This window comes from Mytilus californianus, unplaced genomic scaffold (assembly GCF_021869535.1).
Source record: "Mytilus californianus isolate M0D057914Y unplaced genomic scaffold, xbMytCali1.0.p SCAF_12, whole genome shotgun sequence".
Taxonomy (NCBI): domain Eukaryota; kingdom Metazoa; phylum Mollusca; class Bivalvia; order Mytilida; family Mytilidae; genus Mytilus; species Mytilus californianus.
Genome location: NW_026262604.1, coordinates 16,787,860 through 16,809,529, shown reverse-complemented (window position 1 = coordinate 16,809,529; position 21,670 = coordinate 16,787,860). Strand labels below are relative to the sequence as shown.

At 32.0% G+C, this 21,670-nt stretch overlaps 1 protein-coding gene across 3 annotated transcripts in view; it reads right to left on the bottom strand.

Annotated features, from left to right (window-relative positions):
- LOC127721455 (uncharacterized) overlaps window positions 1–11,513 on the bottom strand; it is a 32,962-nt gene extending 21,449 nt beyond the window's left edge. Inside the window, exon 1 of one of the 3 annotated variants that reach the window (XM_052228199.1) lies at window positions 11,260–11,513. In XM_052228199.1, coding sequence (XP_052084159.1) covers window positions 11,260–11,371 — 112 coding nt within the window. In that variant the 5' untranslated portion in view covers window positions 11,372–11,513. Of the gene's footprint in view, window positions 1–972; window positions 1,143–11,259 lie in introns of those variants that run through there. The other 2 variants (XM_052228201.1, XM_052228200.1) reach the window with 2 other exon arrangements.
- Window positions 11,514–21,670: the final 10,157 nt, after the last annotated feature.

Sequence of the window (21,670 nt, the reverse complement as noted above, 5' to 3'; positions counted from 1 at the left end):
TTAATGCAATTCTCAGATGCAAATCCAGGATTTTGAAAGGGGGCAAACTAGACAACGTTACTATGTAGGAGTGAAACAAGTAAAAAGTTTATGCATATACTAAATATGTAGATCCATGGTGGCCCCTCTTAAACTTGCGAATTTTTCCACATAGACTAAACTTCTGTCAGTAGAACAAGATTTGGTTACTTCATCGTATTAGGCAAGATCAACATATATAAAATGTATTAGTTATAGTTATTTATGATATAGCAACAAAGCTTTTTCCTTTGACTTGAGCAGTTGATTTTCTATTTCGGTTAGTTTTATTGTCTCTGCTTTTGTTGATAATAATTGCTTCAAGTCTTTAATGTGGTCCTCTTTACTTTTAGCTACTATCTTTAATGCATCGAGCTCCTTTTCTGTTATAGAAGTTGCATATCATGTTACATTTTAAAGACATCAATTTGGACGAGGTAAAAATTACAAAATAGAATTTATAAATAAAAAGAAAATGTTGGATATAGAACAATGAGACAGCAATCCCTCGACCAAAATATGTTTTACTATCAAATGATACGGCTATGTATAGATATAGGAAGATGTTGTATGAGTGCCAATGAGACAACTCTCCATCCAAGTAACAATTTATAAAAGTAAACCATTATAGGTCAAGGTACGGCCTTCAACACCGAGCCTTGGCTCACACCGAACAGCAAGCTATAAAGGGTATATAGTTTGTAAATAAGTGAAAATAACACTTACTTAATTACGTTAATCCGAATCGCTTGTCAAGATATACCTTTTACGTGAAAGCTCAAACCCAAACATATGAATGCCAGAGATGTTAAAAGACATAAACATAAAAGCGTATATTTATGTTTGTAATTTTTAGACAAGACTACTATCGTTTCATGTATATTTTCCTTACCTTTAAAGAAGACCTGAAATTAGTGTAATAAAAAGTCCTCTATTTTTTTTACTTCTCATTACCTGTTTGAGAATGCCTGGCTGACATTTCCCCCATTTTTCTTTCATTTTCATAAACGTAAATAGCCATCAGGGCTACAACAATAGCATTAATGAATATTTGTAACGAGCCCATGTCCTTAAAATGGTTTCCTCAATGAATTACATCAACCGAACGACCGTGTTTTGAAGTCAAAAACTATGAATAAAATAGAACAAAGGGGGCAAATTCAAATTGAAATAAGCAGTCAGGTAAGACGATGAACGTGCAGTAGACATTTAAACCCAGCGTGTATACACAAGTGATTAAATGTTTTCTAAATGGTTAAACGTGTATGATTTATAAAACGTAATCATTCATCAAAAAGTTTAAATAGCCGTGTTTTTGTATTTACATTTTTATGCATTTCAGCAACAGAAAAGGTTAGGTGAGTGGAAAAGATTTAAATGTATATGTATTCATAATTGCAATAACAGTACAAATATTTATAATAATTTTTTACTCAAGTATTAATTCAAAACAAAAGAAATCACAGAAATACCCTACACATGCCCTAGGAGCAGATACTTTAAATTTAAAAAATATTCACTTTCAAAGCATATTTTCTCTTAATCGTCAAAGTTTCGACCAAAAACAAGTTCAAAGTTCAACAATCATGGATTTTGGAAATCATTTATACCATTAAATTAATAACTTCATCAGTGGTTGATTTTTTTTTTATTTATAGCTCATTATTACGTCCTTTGCAAAGTTAATGATTGTGACAAACCTTCGATAGTCTGTGAATAAATATATTAATTTTACAACATTTAAATATTTTGTAGCGATTTAGAGCTAAATTTATTGTAAAGATATAAGACTTATTAGACTAATGATAAAAATCGGTATATTGCCCTCTTCATGTCTTTTGTGGTGTTATAATTCTAGTATTGTCGCTTCCTTTTTCATGTTTATTTTTATTTATTTGCTTAACAAAAATACATGTGATACTTTAACTTTAATTTACGTCACATTTTTAAATTAATAAATCCCAGTCAAAATTAATATAGTATAAAAAAGTATTGAGTTTCGCTACGCACCAGCGGTTACAAAATGTGTTTCAATATTTTAACTACATTAATTAACTTTAGCCTTTTAAAACAGTTGATGCAGTAGCAAAATATTACCCGAGCTATAAAAAGGGGTATAAAATTAAGCACGTGAAGAGCCTGACCGTCCACATACAACAGTACCAATCCAAGGGTATTAAAACACACTTTACTTTACCAATTTTAATCCCCATGATACGTGTTTCTTAATATTAAAACGGAAAGCCAAAAATACCAAAATATACACTATATATCTCAACGTTAGAAATTTTAATAACCTTTTTAACATATTCCCAGTCACATATTCTTTATACGATAAAACTTCTGCGTGAATTTTAAATAACCACAGTTTTAAGAACAAACTTTAAACAAATTGATTGATTGATTGTTGCTTGTTTAACGTGTAACGGCAAGAAGTTTACTCATAAACAAAGCGACAAACTTTAAACAATGTATACAGTAAATAGTTTCTGCAAGGTGGGACGGCACAGATGAAGGGCGGGAAATTTGGAATGCTTCTAAAAAAACAATATAATGCTGGATAAGAGTTGAAATTGTGCATTGCAACAAACCCCTTACTGACTCCACAATGAGTTGATGCAAGGCTTCGTTATTGGAAAGAAATGATGGGACTGTCACTACAGGTGCCAGAAAAATTAACGTCCCTATTATAACCGGACATGGCTTCAAATTGATATTTCCCGCACAGCCAACCGGGTGCCCAACTAAGACAAGGGTCGGAAGAAGACAAAGGTGACCATATTTCCATATCTCGTTCACCTTTAATGTGTCTCAAATAAGATAGGAACGCAGTACTTTCATAATTAGTTTCTTGCAATTCCAGTGTTCCTTCAGAATACTGACAGATTACTTTACAATCATGTAATACGGAGTTTGTGATAAAGGAATCATCTAGTCCTTTTTTTTCCCAGTCAGGATTCTACTTCGTCAAAATTATCTCCCCATTACGCCAGTTAATTTTTACAATCGTAGAAATAAAAGCCACTGTAGGGATGACGCGCTGCCACTTTAGCTCTTGAAAACCGATAAATTTATCCACATAGCACCATTACGATCCGTATATGCCAGTTGTCTTTTAATAGACAAATGTATCTACTAGCTATTGAGAATCGTTTTGTGTACTTTTCTGCATTCAGTTAACTCAAAACTGTTGTCTGATCGGTTGTCAGGTGGAATTTTCGAAAGTTCAAAACCATTTAAAAAAATTATAATTGAATATTTCGTGGAAGGGCAGACTAACAAATTTCAGAGTTTGAAGACTAATAACTCTAGATAACAAACAGAACAAATGAAGTTTTTTTTGAAGTTATGCATTTTCAAGATCCACTTGTAAAGTCTGTCGTCAAGTACTTTAAGTTAAAATTTGTTATTCGAACACACCTACTCTGTTGTTATGACTCATTAGAAAGGTATTTCACTTGATCCATATATTTCATTTTTAGTACATTATTTTTTTAATGTTTTTAAATCAACCTGTAGCCTAAATATATAGGAAATAATAGAATATGAAGAGACATGATGTATCAAATAGTTTTGCTTTATACGTTTTCAAAACAGAATAGTCAGCTCAAACACGCCATAACATAAAAAGGTGATTTCGACTTTCTTTTTTCGATAAAATTATTGATCATTTTTAGAATTTTTTCCCCAAGTATTGTCGCCGGGGCAGAGATGCAAATTAAAGCTTTAAAAGATCAATCGATTATCTTTCTGTGGAATCTTTTTCGTCGGAATTTATGCTTGCGCACAAAAAAAGATCCACTTGTATTTGCACCTACCACAATCGACTATTTTATGAAAAGTTGTCTATAATTTAAAAGTTTAGCAATATCTCGAAGCTCCATACTATAATTTAAGTAAAAACACGTTTATAAGATGCATAAAGTCCTTAATTTTGCATCTTTATTATTATCTTTTAAAGCTCATAGAAACAGATTTAAACAATTCAAATATCCTATTTTTGTTTACCTTCTCTAACAAAGAGTTCCATTTTTGTTTAATTTCAACAGGGTATCCTCCTGTTTCCGCCTTCTTTTTAACCATGTGTTACTCCATTTAACAGTCAATACTTCCGAATAGATTAATAGATTTAAGGACATATTTGTATATTGCTTGGGATTTATTCCTTTAAATCCCGGCCAACACGGTGCCGGTAGCATCGAAATACCGGGTTTCTGTCCACGTGTCCGTCCATACAGTCCTTTTAGCGCTTCAATTCTAGCCACATTTTTATGAAACCAATATCAAAGAGGAGTTCAAAATCAGTGCCGATTATTTTTTTATTTTACGGGAATTATGTCCCTTGGAAATGTAAATTGTAAAAGAAATTACTTTTTTTATTCAATGGTTCGGTATTTTTATTATTTTACTTTTTAAATTAATAATGTGTTTGAAATGAATGATAAAAAAATGTTATTCATTATTCATATGCTGCACTTTACTTTCATAGACTGCTTTTGAAAGTTACATCGGCAGATTAGTGTCTAATTTTAGGTCTGCTAAAACACAGCATTTAGGATAAAGTGCAAAGAAAGGTCGGCTTGTGCATCAGATTAATGTGACATGCTTCTTACGGACTGTTATCTTGTAAGGATCAGCACACAGATCTACAACAGAACAGGACTTTCATCACATATTTTGTTCAAGAATGCATGTGATATCTGCCATAGGTTTTAACCAATTAACGATCATCGTCGTTGTCGTCGTCTTTATCACCAGAAACAACCATGGATGATAGGAACCGTGCAACTGTGGAAACGTGAGCAATGTAATCAGAGAATACATTTTAAGGTATTTTACATGGAGTGTGATGTTGACCTTTGAACACATATTTTAATCGTTGATGTGAACAAATTCCAATACGTTATGATTTTTCTCCATTTTTTAATTCAACAGAAAAATCACCATTAGCCTTTGGATAGAATTTATAATCCTGAATGACCGATTCTGTTAATTCAAGGTTCCATCTCGACGACGATCATAAGACTTTGTAATCAAAATGATGAATTTCGAAACCCAATTTGTTTACCAATAGGTAGAGTCAATTTCCCCTCTATTTGATTCACTCCCAGTGACGAAATATAAACGTTTCAAATCGTACTGAATTTTAAATAATAATAAAGACTCTACACGAAATAAATTGATTTTTATCAGAAAGACATTATTAGATTTACTAACAACAGAATAGGTTTTGTGAAAGAATGTTCTGTTAATAACTATTTTGAAGAGAAAAATCTAAATTTCACAATTTCTCACAGAATTGGTCATCTACTAGTATTATAAAGATGACATACTAAAATTGGTAGTACTTTAAAGGACTCTCATGAAACTGTGATGACGTTGATGTAAATAAACATTGGGAGACTTTTGGATATTGGACCTGGCATAAACAAAAGCGTGGAAAATTGACCCTTTCACTTTGTGATGAAAGACCTATTTTCAGAATTCATAATACTTATTCGTTAATGAATTATACATCACACATACACTCGCAAACAAACAACAGTGTGTCCTCTGCTGCTGTATTTTGTGACCGAGCGCTCTGCTTACCTCCTGATGCATCCATCTTTACAACAGAAGCTTAGGCAATAATGCTTGTCTTGCAGTTTATTGCTATTTCTGACAAATCAAAGTGTATTAATGTTCTGATTCGCCATCATGTCTTCAAGCAATACAAAATAACAAAATTTAAAAAAAAAACGTCAATTCTACAAATCCTTTGCGTAATGAGAAATTATATTTCTAAGTTTGCCAAGTCATACTGGTATCCATGAAACACAGTTGTAGATCATCATGCACAAAATGTTCTGAACGATTCCATATCTCTATGTGAAATAGCATACACAGATTTCAAATCTAATATTAGAGAATATGTATTTAATATATGAAAAAATGCATGGAGTCAAGGGAACGACAATAAATTACATGAAATAAAACCAAATTGATGTAAACCTTTAGATAATGTTATATTCAGGAAAGATCAGTGTGTTATTTCTAGATACCGTATTGGTCATACTAGAATATAAATACACGAGTATATTTTAAAAATTAAATTCAACCACAATGTATACCTTGCGACATGTTTTAACAGAATGTATTGTTTTTTCCGATATTCGCAGAACACTTTTTAATTTAAGTAATTTGTAAAAAATAAAAGTAAAAAATATAAGCAACACAAACACCCTAGATTTTCTCCGACGTAGACTTCAGCTACCCAGCTTCCATTTGCAACTAGTTGGGAAAAAGGTATTGCCGTAGGGAATTTTTTATTTACTTTTCAGTTAGGGTGAGGAAGGGTGTCCGACCCGAACATTGGACCTATTTAAAAAAAATCTAAGCCAAACAGTACCCTGGATTTTTTTTCAAGTAGACCTTAGCTACCCAGCTTTCGTTTGCACCGTGTGGGGAAAGAATTATTGCCGTATGGAATTTTTTTATTAACTTTCGGTAAGGGTGGGGAAGGGTCCCCATCTTTGAACCTACCTTAAAAAAAAATCTAAGCAACACAACACCCTGGATTTTTTCTCTAGTAGACCTCAGCTACCCACCTTCCGTTTGCACCTAGTGGGGGGAAAAGTGTTGCCGTCGGGCATTTTTTATTAGCTTTTCAGTAAGTGTGGGGTAGGGTGTCCGACTTCAACTTTGGACCTATTTAAAACAAAATCTAAGCCGAATTACACCCCAATTTTTTTCTCATGTAGAGCTTAGCTACCTAGCTTCTGTTTGCACCTAGTTGGGAAAGAATTATTGCCGTAGGGAATTTTTTAATTAACTTTTGGGTAAGGGTTGGGTAAGGTGTCCAACCCTAACTTTGGACCTAATTTTAAAAAAACAATTTTTCCTCACTAGGTGGAAACGGAATCTGAGTAGCTGAGGTCTACGTAAGAAAAAATCCAGGGTGTTGTTCGGCTTACATTAGTTTTAAAATAGGTCCAAAGTTTGGGTCGGACACCCTTCCCCACCCTTACCGAAAAATTAATAAAAAAATGCCCTACGTCAAAACGTGTTTCCGCACTAGGTTCAAACGAAAGCTGGGTTAATGAGGTCTACTTGAGAAAAAATCCAGGGTGTTGTGTTGCTTAGATTTTTTTAGTAGGACCAAAGTTGGGGTCGTCCAATCAAAAGTAAGCGAAATCAACTGGTTCAGAAGTAGAATGTGTTGTCAAAACAGTGTTGTCTAGCAAAAAAATTGTTAAAGCACGAGTGCAACTTTCTATTTTTGTAATGCAGAGCAATTGTTACTTTTCATGAACTATTTGACAGGATGCCGAGAATATGGAAAGCTATTTCACACGATAGAGTAATTTTGCCAACATTTAAATAATTTCATAATTATTTACGATTCTATATACACTCAAAAGTGTTGACTATTATTAAAAATATAAAGCGTGCAGCATGCTGTGTGATATATTGAAAGCGGTGTCTGTTGTCTTTATATAAATGAACAAGAAATGAAATTTTAAAATTTATTGAATAGTGTCTTTGACTGCTTAATTATATATTAAAACCTGATAAATTAGTGGTTATATCTTAATAAAAACATTTGAAGTACGTTTAAATCTGATGCAACTTTTGGGTTTATAGACATAACGGAAAACTGGCTGCTAGCAGAGTGGCTGCTACCGAGTGGCTGCTAGCTTCTCACAAACTCCGCATTGTCATGCATGTCTTCACATTACAGGTTGCAACACCTTGCCATACTATTGGGTTCTAATTTACGATTAGAAAATTATGTCAATGTGCTTTCCCATAGGGTTTTATGCAGAACAATTATCGGAAATTTATTGTAGTTTAATTTGTAAAATAAATGTCAAAATCGAAATATAACTGAACAAAGTAGATACCCACATTAAGAAGGTCGAGGAATTGAAGGCCAAATAAGTTTTCATATTTCACATTCTTGCGGGTCTAATTGTAATCAGACGGCCATTGTAGAGTTCCAAGAAGTTTACAAATTAATTTAACACAAAGGCAAAATTTAATGTTAAGTTTCATTGGTGAAATTAAGACGGCAATACAAATTATTATTATAATAACAAACAAAGGATTCTCAAATGGTTATGACTTTTGATCGGAGTAACATGAGCAAATCCCTTTTCAATCAATCAATCAATCGACCAATCAACCAACCAACCAAACAATTAATTTACCAATCAATCAATACACCAAACAAGCAAGCAATTAATGAAATTGAGAATGGAAATAAAGAATGTGTCAAAGAGACAACAACCCAACCAAAGAGCAGAAAACAGCCGAAGGCCACCAAAGGGTCTTCAACACAACAAGAAAATCCCGCACCTGGAGGCGGGCTTCAGCTGGCCTCTAAATAAAAATGTGTACTAGTTAAGTGAAAATGGACGTCACACTAAACTTTATTTTAAAAATACAAGACTAACAAAGGCCAGAGGCTCCTGACATGGGACAGGCGCAAAAATGCGGCGGGGGTAAACATGTTTTGTTGGATCTCAACCCTCCACTATACCACTGTAGCTAGCCAATGTAGAATAAACAAACACACAGCAATACGCACAGTAAAAGAAGTCCGAGTCAGATGTCAGAATAGGTAACAAAAGAAAGAAAGAACAATGACAATGAAACATAAATTAACAACGGACTACTAGCAGTAACTGACATGCCAGCTCCAGATCTCATTAAACTGATTGAAGGATTATGTCTTCATCATATGAAAATCAAGCACAATCCCTCCCGTCTTGGGTTTAGTATCATACCATCATAAAATATATGAGAAGAAAATAACCATTATCATGCCAACAACTGGTTTTAGAATTAATGTGTTTATTTCCGATGCAAAGACCCTATAAGTGAATCAATATTAATATCAAAATATGCCATTTTTAAGAACCCGACAACAGTATCGTAACTATATACCTTCTGAATAAGTCTGTTTAAAGGTTTAGGTAGCTTTTGAGGTGAATGCCGACATTTTTGTGCTTTGTATAAAATATTACCATAAAATATATTTGATGTGAAATACTTGAACGTATAAGATTTCTGCATGTTGATTTATATTTACAAATGATGTCCTTTTACCGATGATAAAATTTAGTAAATGTTTTGACTAGTTTGTGATATCGAAAACCCTGGTGCAATCAATGACTGTTCTATCATAATTTTACTGTATTCACGTTGTAGTTATTGCATGCATACTGTCTTTTTTACCTTCTTAATTTCTCAATCATTTATACCGAAGAAAACAATTTTATCAATGTTTCCACATATGAAAACGCCTGTAACAAGCCAGGAATATGACAGTTGTTATCTATTTGTTTGATGTATTTGAGCTTTTGATTTTGCCATTTGATTAGGGACTTTCCGTTTTGAATTTTCCTCGGAGTTCAATATTTTTGTGATTTGACTTTTTATGTGGTTTCATGTGAAGACAAAGACAACTTTGTTCTTATGAACTGATTTTATAGCATATTTGTCCTAGGTGTGAGTGGGTGAGTATCACTAGAATATATTGGCCTGTTTTTTATTCTGTTATTGTCGTCGGTAGCTGTATGTCATATATGGGGTGTTTTGCATAATTGTTTATCTTAAAGGGGTGACCATTAATAAAGTAATGTTATTTTGCACGGGAGAAAGCGGCGGATAGACAGGTTTTGTAAATAGATGTAAATAAAACAAAACACGCACAAGAAAATGAAAGAATAGCGCCGCTAAAGTACCAATAGGTGAATTGTACTGTTGTTTTCGCCCGCTTGACGATCCTGATAAAGATAAAACCCGAAATGTGCTTCGGACGCAATGATTAGATAAAGATTTTTCCATTTTGTCACAAGGAAGCAAAAGAAGTTAAGTAACCATATGCTGGCAAATTATGGAAGCTCACGTCTCAATTGATAGGTATAGAAATAAAGAGAAAACGTATAATAACCAATAACAGTCTACCGGAGACAAAATAACGTTGGTTTAGGCAACTAGTATGATGGTCTGGATGCGGGGTTCTTCATTTCTGTATTCTTTAATATTTTAGGCCATTTTTCTCTATTCTTTAATGTTTTAGGCAATTTTTCTCTGTTCTTTATACTTTTTGCCAATTATTCTCTTCTCTTTATATTTTAACACCTCATTATTCTATTTAATTTATTTTGTGGTCCATTGTCTCTATTCTTTATTGTTTTGGCTACTATTCTCTATCCCGTAAATCCCCAACCACACCCTCTAGTATAGGTCACCATATAGCCTTCACAAATGAACAAAACTCAAAATGATTGAATGCTAATCCCGGTTTGAATTGTGAACTTGCTGAAATTTGTTTTTTAATCAATTGATCTTAATAATCAAAACACATTATCGTCCTGAATGTTCGTATAATAGTATACTGGCAGATAAACCTTGGTCATCAATTTTAATCATCTTAGATCAATCTTTCCAAACTTGAAAGTAAAGATCACCCTTATTGTTCAGATTGAAGAAGTCTTCTCCATCCGTCGACATTATTTTCGATTTACATACTATTGATCTGATAACCGCTGTGCATGTATACTTTAACGACCGGGCTAGTTTTCTTATCAGTTTTAAAAGTAGTCACCTCCCTTGTTAATGTGATGTTGTTATCAATCTCTTTGTTTTTACCATCTTTATATAATACTTTATTGTACAATTTAAATTTGTGATGCATTTAATATTTAAATATAATGATTTAAATTTTATTAAAGATAAAAACAAGGAAATTTGAAAGTCTTTGATTCATTTATCACCGATTCAATAACCGTAGTTCAATTCATAAGTCAGCGGTCTATTTTGTCTACATTATATTAAAAGAACACCGGGGTAATTACATTGGCATATTGCATAATATCAAAGAAAGGAAAACATTGTACAATAAAAAACGAGAAATAATTAAAATTAAAAACATAATTGTTGTTAAGTGAAATCAAAAACGAAAAACGAAAACACTTTTGATTTTCATTTTGGTTTTAGAGAAATCTATAACGAAAAATGAAAACACGTTCGTTTTCCGTTTTGGTATTAGAGAAATCAAAAACGAAAAACGAAAAACACTTTCGTTTTTCGTTTTTAATATATCAAAACGAAAAACGAATGGACGCAAATATACACGGACCAAACTCTTCCCAATACATGTTTTCCTTACCTATAGATAAGTCGTAGAAAATAGTGTAATACAGTTTTGTTTGTTTTGTATTGTTTGTCCTCTAATTGTTTTACTTCTCATACCTATTCGGTCAAGTCTGGCTGACACTTCCCCATTTCTTCTTTGATTTTCATACATGTACATAGCAATCACTGCTACAACAATAGCATTAGTAAATACTTGTAAGTAGCCCATGTCCTGACAGTAAAGTCTTCAATTAACTAAGCACATGTTGCATTAACTATCGACCGTGTTGTGAGGTTAGAAAATATAAATAACATAGAACAAAGGCAAATAGTTCATATGGTATCCATAAGCAGTCAGGTAAGACGATAAACGTTCAATTTACATTTAAACCAAATGTGTATACACAAACACTTAAAGGTTTTCTAACATTGCATTACGTTAATGATTTATAAAAATGATTGACTCATCAAAAAGTTTAAATAACCGTGTTTTTGTTTTTATATGTTTATGTCGGTCAGCAACAAGACAAGTTGAGGAGTAGAATTAACGGAGAGGACGTACGGGGCATCGAATGATATCCACGGAACTCTTCGTGCTCCCAAAAATTTGTCAAATAACCACAGAAGTATTCATCTAGGATTACCAATTTGTATGTTGCTACAGAAAACAATAATCATGAATGGTAGAAAAGTATATTTAACAATTTAACAAACTCTTAAAACCATAAATTTAATGTAACCAACCAGTCAAGTAAACCAAAACAAACAACACGGCTGACAACAACTCATATTCCGACGTTGTATCAAAACCAGCATATCAAAATCATGTCATTCACCAGATACATGAAGTTCTTAAAGAACTGTCGTCAGTAAAGCCTATATTCATCCTAGAGACAGATTGATTCTGTAATACAGACCTCCAACAAAAAGACTTCTTAACACATGAAGAAGTATACAAAAGTATCGGTACATAGGTACCCAGATTCCAAATGAAAGGGCTACAAAGAGTCAAGGGAATGTGGCGTATTGTTCTTGCACAAGAAGAAGCAAGAGTTCACCTCGTTACAACTGGTGTATCTATACGTAATAAACGTTTAACAGTCTATGATATAAACCCAAGAATCACTGTAATTGAGCAGCCAGTATACCTCAGAGTACGTGTGTCAACATTCCATTATCAGCTGATGACGGTATGATTTTTGCGTTCTTTCAGTCTATTGGCGTAGTCATTACAAGCTATTTCAGAGAGAGAGTGAGAATAGATGGCACACTTACTGACTGCCAATCTTGAGACAGAATCTTTTATGTCCAGCCATTGGAAGGCACACTACCCACATTCACAAAAATTGGCAAGTACAATGCAAAAATATACTATAAAGGGCAGATCTACATAAATGCATACATTACTTGTCAGAAATGTCTGAAAGAAGGACACAAACAAGACAAATGCCAAAATAATTGGGTTTGTAACCAATGTGGAAAAGAAGGGCAAAAAGCAAAGGAATGCCAAACTCCAAGTAAATCAGCATCAGACAATGAAGTAAATAAGAATGATGATCAATCTGATTCTAGTGAGAGTGAAAGTGGGGATGAGACTGACATTGGTGATCATGCTGATCATAGTGAAACCCCACCTTCACAGTCCATATTGCAACCTACAGAAGCAATAACAGAAACAACAACAGATGTCAGTAAAGTCATCATTACAGAAACTGATCCTGATTTACAGGAAAAAAAACAAAAAGAAAAGAAAAAAAAAGACAAAACAAAAAACAAGCCAAAAGCAGAATCAAAAGGTCCAATTGATAAATTTATTGTGAATTCTGAATCAACAACACCAGTACAAAAACAAGGGGAAAGCGCAGCAACAACCCCCTAAAGATGAATATCACAATAGAGAAACTGACTCTAGCAAATCTTCAAAGACATAGGTCCAGGAACAGTTTCAATATATCATTTCCTTTCAAAATATATTCTCTATCAATGCATGCCTTCTATTTACCCTTAACTTAATGAACAAAATGATTTGTACTTGTATAAATATCTGTTAATATTTCTATTTTATCCATACTTACGAAAAACATTTAAAAAATATTTGGCAGTGTATGATACAATACCCTTAGATTGTATATACTCTGCACCAAACAAATATAACAAATAATTTGTATATAGATTTTTGTCAATATAACATATATAGATCATGAAAGTGATCACATTTTTTTCATATGAAATAATTAGTATAGTTATACATGCATATGTAAAAATTTGTGTTTTAATGTATGGGAATGGCGTTACGTTGTATAATCCTGTTAACATAATAACCATAGCACTTATCTATAATTATATAAATATGCAAATTGATTACATCGCCATTTCCACTCACCTGTGTACAAAATGTAAACAAATCAGCTTGATCTTTTTATACCTTTTTTTCTATACAGATAATTATCATTTTTTAGTTGTAGCTGCGAAAGTTTCAATACCAAATCATATAATAGTTCTTCATCGTATTAAAAATTTTCGTAACTATTTTTATCAAGATCTCCTTGACTTGATAAATAATTGTATAAAGTAAAATCACAAAAATACTGAACTCCGAGGAAAATTCAAAACGGAAAGTCCCTAATCAAATGGCAAAATCAAAAGCTCAAACACATCAAACGAATGGATAACAACTGTCATATTCCTGACTTGGTACAGGCATTTTCTTATGTAGAAAATGGTGGATTGAACCTGGTTTTATAGCTAAGTAAAGCCATCCTTAGCAAACCAAACAGATATATTTACTGTACATTTATCATATATGCATGCGAAAGTATTTGATAATAATCTCCTTTTTTTCTGCAACTTTTTTATTAACGTCTCCCTTTCTGAACAGTGTTTTAAAAATATACAAATCATGAAATATAAACTCAATACTTACCCATTTAGATATATCTATATTACATCCAACACAGTTATATATTTCTATGTAAGAGGGTTGTAATGGGGGTACCTTCATGACGAATAACGGTAAAACTTCTTGCCAAAGGACGTTAACGGTAATTTTTGGTGCATGACGATAAAATGTACACTTTCTTTTAGACGATAAAACAAACGACTGATTTTGACGAATCACGTTAATTTTTTTTCCAAAAATAACGGTAACGATAATTATTTGAGACCTCTGACAATAAGGATATTTTGACGAATGAGGATAAAATTTTAACCAATTTGACGCTAACGGTAGCCGAAAATGACCGTTTGACGCCTGAGGGTAAAGGTCATTACTACCTTCATGTAAGGTATGTTAATTTAAAGTCGATCCTCGTGCAAATCAATTGTTATACATGTGAAGGTCAATATGTGTTACCAGTCAACGATTCTAAATATAGAAATAGGTGGAAACCTATTAAAGTCGGTCAATATGAAATTAAATGCATGTGTGTACATGTATTTATACTAGCAACTCACAGAGTAAAGGCTAAAACTGTCATTCATGATATACGTATGATTGTCATTTTGTCTCTAAATTCTGTAGTTGAAAATATTTGTTTGTATATTTTGTTTTTCTATTTGTCATATATGTATCAAATACTTTAAAAAAAACAAGATGTCACTTAATCTATTACATATATGTTTTTTTAATTGTCAGGGGTTGAGAAAATATAAAAAAAGAATTAGACTAAAAGAATGAATGAAACAACAGAAATGCAATATTATATTTTTACAAGAAACACATTTTTCGGACAATTCAATAGATAAAGAATTTACGGGAGAATTATATCATAGTTCTGGAAGCACACAATCAAGAGGTGTTTCGATTTACATGAACAAAATAATCAAGCATGATATCATAGATAAGTATGTAGATCAAGACGGAAGAATTGTTTTAATCAACACAGAAATTGATAAAAATATATTTACTTTTGTAAACCTTTTTGCCCCAAACACATGTAAAGATAGAAATATACTCTTTAAAAAATCTTTAAGTGTCATTGAAAAATATAGTCTTGGTATATAAAGGCAACAGTAGTATACCGCTGTTCGAAACTCATAAATCGATAGAGATAAAAACAAATCCGGGTTACAAACTAAAACTGAGGGAAACGCATCAAATATATAAGGAGAACAACGACACAACAAAAACACAACATTAAAATGTAACACACAGAGAAACGAACTATAATATAACAATGGCCATTTTCCTGACTTGGTACAGGACATTTTAAGAAAAAAATGGTGGGTTGAACCTGGTTTTGTGGCATGCCAAACCTCCCGCTTTTATGGCAACGTCAAACACAACACCAAAACGACAACATCACATGACAGGACCACAATACAAATAAATGGGAGAACATATAGGACAAAGAAACACACAAATAATAGCTAACAAAAGGTACTAGGCTTAAAATTCAATACGCCAGACGTGCGTCTCGTCCACACAAGACCAACCAGTGACGCTCAGATGAAAAAAGTTTGAAAGCCAAAACAAGTACATAGCTGAAGAGCACCGAGGACCAAAACTTCCAAAAAGTTGCGCGTAACACGGCCAGGGTTTTCTGCCTGGGACAAGAACATCCTTATTATTTAGAATAATTTATAATTTTGCAAACAGTAAATTTTATAAAATGACTATATAATAGATATACATGATAAAACCGAAGTGGGGACTAACTACAGAATAAAAACGGATACATTAGATAAAACAACTTAATCCAACACATAAAAATACACAGCCGAGTTAGCCAAAGCCTCAACGCACAAAGTGACGTCAAATTTGAAATTCTAAAAAAAAACACAAAGTGACATCACATTTGAATTTGTAAAAATATTTCCCAAAAATAAGACAGGATTAGGATTGATTCAAGATTTGATTTGTAATACTGACATTACATTTATTAGTAACAACGAAAATTACAATACTTATTAATATCAAATTGTGGTAGTAATTAGATAATTAATTGTATTATCTAGCTATGTCGGTGTTTCTTCTGAATCAAACTGGAAAACCAAATATATCGTATAAATTTCGTTGAACCAAACTAAAATCTAATAAATGAAGGGGTGATTAATTATCTTTACCATAACACACGAATATAACAGAAAAGACGTTAAGACATTTGACAAAATCCGACGAGAATAACAAATATAACATCAAAATTAAATACATGAATTTGGGATAGAAAAGTACCGTGACACGTCTTATAGTAATGCGGTTTCACACTCAGCAAAACAGTAACAATCGGGAATAAGTCACGTTCGGTAATTAAAAGATCAGACGACGTAATGACAAACCACAATCTAACACGTGGTAAAAATGTCCTTAGTTAGTTTGGACAAAGACACATCGTATGGATCAACCAATTCGTGATGGTGTCCGTAAAATTTACGGAGTGTCATTTTTAATCTGTCCTCCTCATAACTTTGTTGGAGCAGTTTCTGCGTAAGGAGCACACTCCTGTATATGAAGTCCGTATAGTGTGAACAAGCACGAGAATAACGTATCAATTAAGATATGAAAACACCATACGAAGGGGCAGAGGGTATGTTACTGCTGAGAAATGGGAAATTGATAATTTGGAAGTTGAAATCGTCCCGTTTATCATAGATTTTCGTGTGAAGTCGTCCATCTGTGTCAATATTGAGGAAAAGATCAAGCCAAGGTATGAAGCAGTCCTTCTAGTATCAGTAGTATCCTTAATTTCAAGTTCAGTGGGATATATGAGATGTAAGTATTGGCTGAAATATGGGTTATTCAATAATAGAACATCATCAATATATCGGAAAGTAAAATTAAAGAATTTCGCAAGGTGCTTTTTCTTTTTGTCGTTTAGAAGGTTCTGAATGAATTCTGCTTCATACGAGTACAAAAACAAATCGGCCAGTAGGGGTGCACACGGAGTTTCCATTGGAATACCGACTGTCTGTTGAAATATAAATCCTCCAAACTCAACAAATATATTGTCGATCAAAAAGTCCAGCATTTTGATAATATCATCTGCAGTATATTTTCTGGTAGATTCAGTGTGGTTTTTCACAAAATATGAATTATTGTAACCCAAAACAAGAAATTTGTATCTACGATTCCCATTTTTATAGAAAAAGCACTGTTTAATGAGATGGTGAAGTCGATTTTTCAACTGAGCATGGGGAATAGTAGTGTAAAGCGTAGAAAAATCAAAAGTCTTTATGTTGCTGCAAAATTGCAAAGATTGTGATCGAAGATTAAGCAGTAGATCTTTCGAAATTTTGAGAATCCACATCTGGTTAACACCACTGGTAGAATATATCTCATCACAATATTTTTGAAGCCCATCTTTAACTGTAGAAAGAATAGTAGTCAGTACTTTAGAAAGATGTTTAGTCGAACATTTTGATGACCCAGCTATGTATCGTTCTTTATATGGAGTTTTGTGTAGTTTTGGTATCCAGTATAATGATGGTAAATTTTCTTCGTTTTCTTTGATGTTGATACCAAAAGAAAGAAGGACAGATTTGTGATTTTGTAAAATAATTATAATTATTATAGGGGGTGATATGAATGAAACGCTAAATATAAAGGATAGAAAAAGTAATAGAAAATATGAACAAAAAATAAGAAAATAAGACAAATGGGCTGAAAACTTTGATAAAAAAATATAAAGGTTATTGATATCTGGAGAGCAATATATCCAAATAAAACGCAATATACCTGGAGAAGAAAACATAATGAAGTAGCAAGTAGAATTGATTATTCTCTAATTAGTCAAGATGTGAGACCAAGAGTACTCAACACTGATATAAGACCCGCTACAACTCAATATACAGATCACTTAGCGATTGCACTGAAAATTAATCATTGTCATGGAAACAAAGGAAATGGATATTTCAAATTAAACAACAGTATTCCTAACGACGAATCATACAAAATAAAAATAAATACTTTAAAAGATAAATATGAAAAATTAAGAAATAGAAAAAGCTTAGCAATTGTGTGGGATCTGTTTAGAATAGAGGTAAGAGAGAAAACTATAGAACATTGTAAACTAAAAGCTAAACATAAAAAGTATGAAATTGAAAAATTAGAACAAGAACTAAAACTTTTGAATGAAATTCATGATAATAACCTTGATGAAAACAATAATAATTTGCCAAACATATATTCAATGAAGAAAACCGAAGAAACGCTACAAACTCTATATTCAGATGAAATAAAAAGGGCACAAATAAGATCACGAGTTAAATGGATAAAAAAGGGCGAAAAGAATACAAAATATTTCTTGGGATTAGAAAAAAATCTAGACAAACAAGGAAAAACATTACTGCTATTAGGGACAGTAAAGGGGGAATAACCCAAGATCAAGGCAAAATATTAGAAACGGGGAGAAATTATTATGGAAATTTATATAAGTCAACTGAGCCAGAATTAATAGAAATTTAAAATTATATTGAAAATACAAAAATAATTTACAAACTAACTACACATGAAAGTAATGAAATTGACGGAAAGCTGACAATAGAGGAATGAACAAAATATGTCTTTAAAATGAAACTTAATAAAACACCGGGTATTGATGGTCCCGCATTTGAATTTTATAGATCTTTCTAGTCCAACTTACAAAACTTTGCTGTAGATGTCTTTAATCATTGCTATGAGAAAAAAGAATTGACAAATTCACAGAAACTAGGATTTATGACCCTTATTTACAAGAAAAACGACCCATTAAATTTAGATAATTATAGACCAATTACTTTATTAAATGTAGATACCAAAATTATAGCATATTCTCTTGCACAAAGACGTAAACCAATATTGCATAAAATTATTCACAGTGATCAAAACGGGTAAGTAAAAAAACAGATATATTGGATTTTATATGAGACAAGTCCAAGATATTATAGACTATTCAGAAAAACTAAATGTAGAGGGAGCAATCCTCTTTTTTTAGATTTCACAAAGGCATTTGACTCGCTAGAATGTGAATTTATGTATTGTTCTTTAAAGAAATTTGGCTTTCAGAAATCTCTATTGAGGTAGATAAATACTTTATATACAGATATAAAGGGTTGCATATTACATAATGGCTGGATTTCAAGACCCATCAGCATTGAGCGCGGGATCCGTCAAGGGTGTCCCGCGAGTTCTATGATTTTCGTTATTGCTGTTGAAAATTTAGTAAGTAGATTAAGACAAGATAAAAAAAATTAAAGGTTTTCAAATTAAACTAGATAACAAAACCGTTAAGCCAGCCTGCAGATGACACCACTTTATTTTTAAATTTAAAACAGGAAGTTTCATTAACTTTGAATATTATTGATTTTTTGACCACTTTCAGGCCTAAAGCTTAATCGAAATAAAACAGAGGGAATATGGCTTGGCAATTTAAAGTCCTGCAAAGATAAAGTTGAAAACATTAAGTGGACACAAAAACCGATAAACGTTTTTGAAATATACTTTGGACTTTAAAAAAATGAGTGTAAAAAATTAAACTTGCAACGACAATACGAAACATCTGAAAAAAATAATTAAAGACTGGAATAAAAGAAATTTAACTATGTTAGGTAAGATAACTCTTGATAAATCATTAATCCTACCGAACATCACTTATGTTGCATCAGTAACCGAAATTGATAAAGAATACCTAGCAAACTTTAAAAAAATAATATATAGTTTTATATGGAACAATAAACCAGAAAAATTTAAAAGAGTTATAATAAGTAAAAATTACCATGCTGGCGGGCTCAAAATGATAGATATAGATAAATATCTAGAAGCGATAAATATTATTTCGGTAAAAAAACTCATTGATAACGAAGACCTATCACCCAATTGGAAAGTCTTTCCATCATTTTATTTTGATAAATTTGGACAAGAATTCCTTATATTTAAAATGAACTTCAACAATATTAATTTGATTAATAAACTAAAAGAAATAATTTCACAATTTTACTTAAGAATAATCATATCAAGGATAAATTTAAAATCTGAAAAACCATCAGATCAACTATCATATAAACAGATTAGACAGCAACTTATATGGGGCAATAAAAATATTAAATTCAACGGTAAATGTCTTATTTTCAAAAACTGGATAAACAGTAAAATTTCATTTGTAAATGACATAATTTATAATAAAGGAGAATTTAATCAAAATATGATTTTAGATTAAACTATCTTGTCATGCTAATTGGTTTTCGGAATATTCTAAATTCATGAAAGCAATACCAAAACAGTGGTTACAAGAGCTAACTAAAGAAGAATCAATTAAAACAAAAGTTGCTACTGAATCCGAATTTAAAATTAAAGATAGAAAAGGAAAAATGGTATCAATTAAAAACATTTCCTCCAAAGACATTAATATCCCTCCTAAATAGATTTAATGAAAAAACCAATAGGATTTCAAAAATGGGACAACATGTTTATTTTATAAAACAACACAGGCAAAAGACAACAAATTCTGTACTTTATCTTTAACTATATACAAAGACATTAAATTCAAAATGTTAAGATGGAAATTTCTGCATTACATTTTATCAACCAAACAATTACTTTTCTCTTGGAAAATAACTAAAACTCCGCTATGCAATATATGCAATGTCATCAACGATTATGATCATTATTTTTTGACATGCAAATTTCTGAAATCATTTTGGGATCAAATAAAACTATTACTTGATAAACTTAAAATAGGACATCATATAGTATCACTTGGGTCCCTTTTGTATGGATACAAAATAAACGATACACATTATTACAGTAGTAATGATTTATTAACAATTATACGTTTTACTTTATGCAAAGGATATTATATATCCGTGCAAAAAAACAGAACAAATTTATGTGTTTGAAATTTTTAAAAAGGAATTTCTTCAACATCATGAAATATTGATAAAGCAAATATGAAAACTTCCATAATCTGGTTGCATAAAAAATAAAATCAATTTCTTGAACTAGAATTTATAATATATCATGTTATCTTATTTTCATTCAGTTGCATATATGTCTTTGCTAAAATATTATATATATTGTGCACTAATAAGTACTAAAATTACCACTGCTATGCTATATGCTAACGTTAACGAGGCCGATATAAGGGACCGGTACTTTATGTATCTCTAACAACTAAAATTATATCTCATTTAAAAAAAAAACGGAGATTAGGTTTATAGGTATTCTTATTACAATAACAGTTTCTTTTCTATAACCTTTCTACCCCATATCAAAATGTTAAAATCGAAATGTTTAAAAGCACTAGATATTTTAAAAGTTGTCGGCAGCACCGACTGGGGTGCTGATCGCAACATTTTACTTAATTTATATAGATCTCTAGTTAGATCTAAACTAGATTATGGCTCTATAGTGTATGGCTCTGCAAGGAAGTCCTACATACAGATTCTCGATGCTGTGCATCATCAGGGTTTGCGTCTCTGTCTTGGCGCATTTAAAACCTCACCAGTTGATAGTCTGTATGAAGAGGCTGATGAGCACTCACTCTCTAACTGACGTTTGAAGCTTGGACTTCAATATGCTGTCAAACTAAAAGCCTACTCAGATAATCCTGCCTAC